This window comes from Malurus melanocephalus, unplaced genomic scaffold, assembly GCF_030028575.1.
Source record: "Malurus melanocephalus ecotype Western Australia unplaced genomic scaffold, MMel_1.1 scaffold_4889, whole genome shotgun sequence".
Classification (NCBI taxonomy): domain Eukaryota; kingdom Metazoa; phylum Chordata; class Aves; order Passeriformes; family Maluridae; genus Malurus; species Malurus melanocephalus.
Genome location: NW_026628120.1, coordinates 1 through 3028, shown reverse-complemented (window position 1 = coordinate 3028; position 3028 = coordinate 1). Strand labels below are relative to the sequence as shown.

At 38.9% G+C, this 3028-nt stretch overlaps 1 protein-coding gene across 1 annotated transcript; it reads left to right on the top strand.

The window, feature by feature from the left end:
* Positions 1 to 553: 553 nt before the first annotated feature.
* LOC130588417 (centrosomal protein of 295 kDa-like) lies at positions 554 to 3014 on the top strand. The gene is made up of 2 exons (XM_057389341.1): positions 554 to 1338; positions 2010 to 3014. Exons 1-2 carry the CDS (start codon positions 889 to 891, stop codon positions 2196 to 2198), a joined length of 639 nt encoding a protein of 212 aa, XP_057245324.1. The 5' UTR covers positions 554 to 888; the 3' UTR covers positions 2199 to 3014.
* Positions 3015 to 3028: the final 14 nt, after the last annotated feature.

Below are 3028 nucleotides of genomic sequence, written 5' to 3'. Positions count from 1 at the left end.
TTTCTGTGATACATTCTGGTGTGTATAAAAAGCCTGGTGGTAGCACAATGCTGGAGTCTGTGTAACTGATTTTATCAAACTTAGGACAAAAAAAGTAATTTAAGCAACACTTAACTTTGTAAAGTAATTTAAACAAACACTTTGTTTGGCAAATGCTGTTCTGCCGAAATGCCTCCCCAGTAATTAGTGCTGATACCCAATCTTTGTCTTTGACCAGCCTCTTCTGGGCAAGAATGGTATCTTGACTTACATGCTCAGATAAAGACAATTTAGGTGCAATACTGTAACTTGTAGGAACAATAGGCTTTGTTCCAATTTGAATGTTGCTTTCTACTTTGAAGATTTTCTGCCCAAGTAAAGGTGTTATAGATCATTTTCTTTCTGGTTTAGAGACTTTGTTGGAGGCCCAAAGGAGACTTGAAGGACTTCCATTTACAGAGTATAGTCCATCCATAACAATATTCCAAAAAGCAGCAAAAAGTGTKTCTTGTAGTTTCATGTACAGTGACRGAATCATTTTCTRTAATGTTACTGGTATGAAGTGTGAGGAAACTTAAGCAGAGCTTTTTGMTAAAAAAGTTTCTTACTGTGTCCTGAACTCCTTGTTATACATTACTGAAAAGTCTTAGTATGGAGAGACATAAAGTGGAAATTCTGTTTTGTTATCAAGAAGTTTGACTTCTGACAATTTTTGAAACAGGATCTGAAGAATCTTTTCACCCGCTGCAATTAGAATCTACTCTGAGTGATGACTGTCAGAATGCTGATCAGCCAGAGGATCTTAACCCTGTGTTACACAGACCTTTTGAACAAACACATGGAATTAGACACAGAAGCAATGAGAATTGTGTTTCATCTGCAAGAGAGTATGAAGAGCTGTCAAGAGGTATGGGATGCATTAATCTCCAGTGTTCAGTGGAAGATCTGCAAAATGAAAGTCTGATTGAACTGGAAGAACAAAAATCGTTTTATCAGCTAGATAYCACACCAGTTACAATGGATGAAACTTTCCCTCAACATTTACTAAAAGAGACTGTGTCTTCTGAACAATTACCTTTGGAAGCATTTGATAAAAAGTATGTAAAGCTTCCTGAAAACTCAGTTCATGTAGATGAAGTAAATAAAGCTGTGGAGCTGCATTCTCAGTGCAATATGAATATAAAGGAGCCAGTTGAAAGCTGTCCAGGACAAGAATCTTTGAGGGTTCTCAGAGAAACCAACTTGGAAGACTCAAATATCCATTTGCACTCTGCTGTACAACAGAGCAGTTCTTTACACCAAAGGCATGRAAAGCATTCTCATCCTGTGCCCAGAAGCTCATGTCATATCCCTGTCTGGGTGAGTATAACAGATTTCCAGAAGCAGGGGTTTTGTTGTTGCACAAAGTTATTTTAGACCTTTAATATCTGAAAGCTTGGCAAATGTGGATTTTCCAATTCTAGTTCCTGTTTCCTAGAGTTTTGCCCTACTCCTTCTTTCAGATCATAGCACTGAGATAATTGAGTGTAATAAGATAATTAGCAGTAGCTTAAATGAGCTGAGTTCCCACATTGGTTGGAGGAGCTGTAGCATCTGTTGCATATYCTTCTCTCATCATCAGTTGGTACAGCCTGTGCAGCTGGCTTGCATGGCATGAGTCTGTTCACCTCACTGAACAGCCCCTGGCCTCATTTAGAAGCCTGAAGGAGGTAAACAAATTAACCAAAGCATGATCAAACTTAGAGAAAAAGTGTTGATGTAGCTTAAAAAAAAATTGCCTTAGAACTAAGTGATTTAAACTTGAGGAGAGGGGGAGTTTCTGTAGCTGCTTAGTTGCTTTGGATTGTTTCAGTTTTGTGAATTCTGATACAGAAGTGCTATTTCTGTACTTCATTTACTGCTTGGGGCAGGTTTTCTTTCTTCTGTATGTCAAATGAGCTTCCTTTTTCTGACAWGTTGTTACTGTTGCTGAAAGTATTGGGGTTTCTACTTTTTTTCTTCACCAATGTCTTTTCTTTATTGTTTTGTAGGAGACTGAGTCAGGGCATGGTATTATGGAAGAACCTGAGCTGACTCTGATAAGCTCCAATGACATCAGCATTGTAGAATCAGACATTGAACATCGTAACCAAGAGCAAATGAAGGAGGATGCAATGGATAACCCAGCATGTGTGCATCAGTCTGAATGTAAYGTTTTTACTGAGGTGAGCATTATCTAAGGAGATTCTGTCTTGAACTTACTATTATTCACAATAAGGAGAGGCCTCATTGTAGCAGTTAATCCATGTTGCAAAACAAGAGAATGTTGGGTTCTCCAAGCTTTGTAATTGTTTTGGATCATCTTAGTTTGATGTTATGCTTTCCAGACAGATCGAATAGATTTTAAATTTGGGCTATTCCTTAGAATCACTACCTTATCATGTTGATGTAGATAGAATTCAAGAAGACTTGCTGCAAAAAAAAAAAGAAAACCATCTTGCTGGTGTTTGCAAGACTGAATTGTATCATATTAGTTGAAAACTTGAATGAAAGGAGAGTGTGGGATAAAATGAAAACACAAACTAAACAGGAAAAAGAGGCAAGATCCCTCATCTAGTGAGGATGGAGCCACACCAGGCTGACACAGCATTTTGAGGTTTATGGAGAAGATGAATCAGTTCTTCATAACTGCCAGGCTTAATTAGCCTGTGGTGCTTTTGCTGCTTGCTCATATAAAGCAAAGGCTGTGAGTTGCAGAGGGGCTGGGCTGAGATAATATTTTGGCTGCTGAAGCAGTAATGCAGAACCAAGTAATCTRTGTTAGAAGAACAGATTAGATTAAATCATGGCAAGAGGCATCTAGGGAATTTCTGAAAGTGTCTAAAGGGTCTTTATCAAGTAGTCCATACATGGGTGAAGTAGAGGTTGACAGCTGGAGGCTGTGGGGATGTGGATGCTGTGGTGGGTGTCGCCTGCCTCTGGGAAAAGAGGGGGAAAGGGAAAGCAGGAAAAGAGTGATGGGGAGAACTAAAGAGAACAGGAGGAAAGGAAAAGATTTTAAATTTGCAGT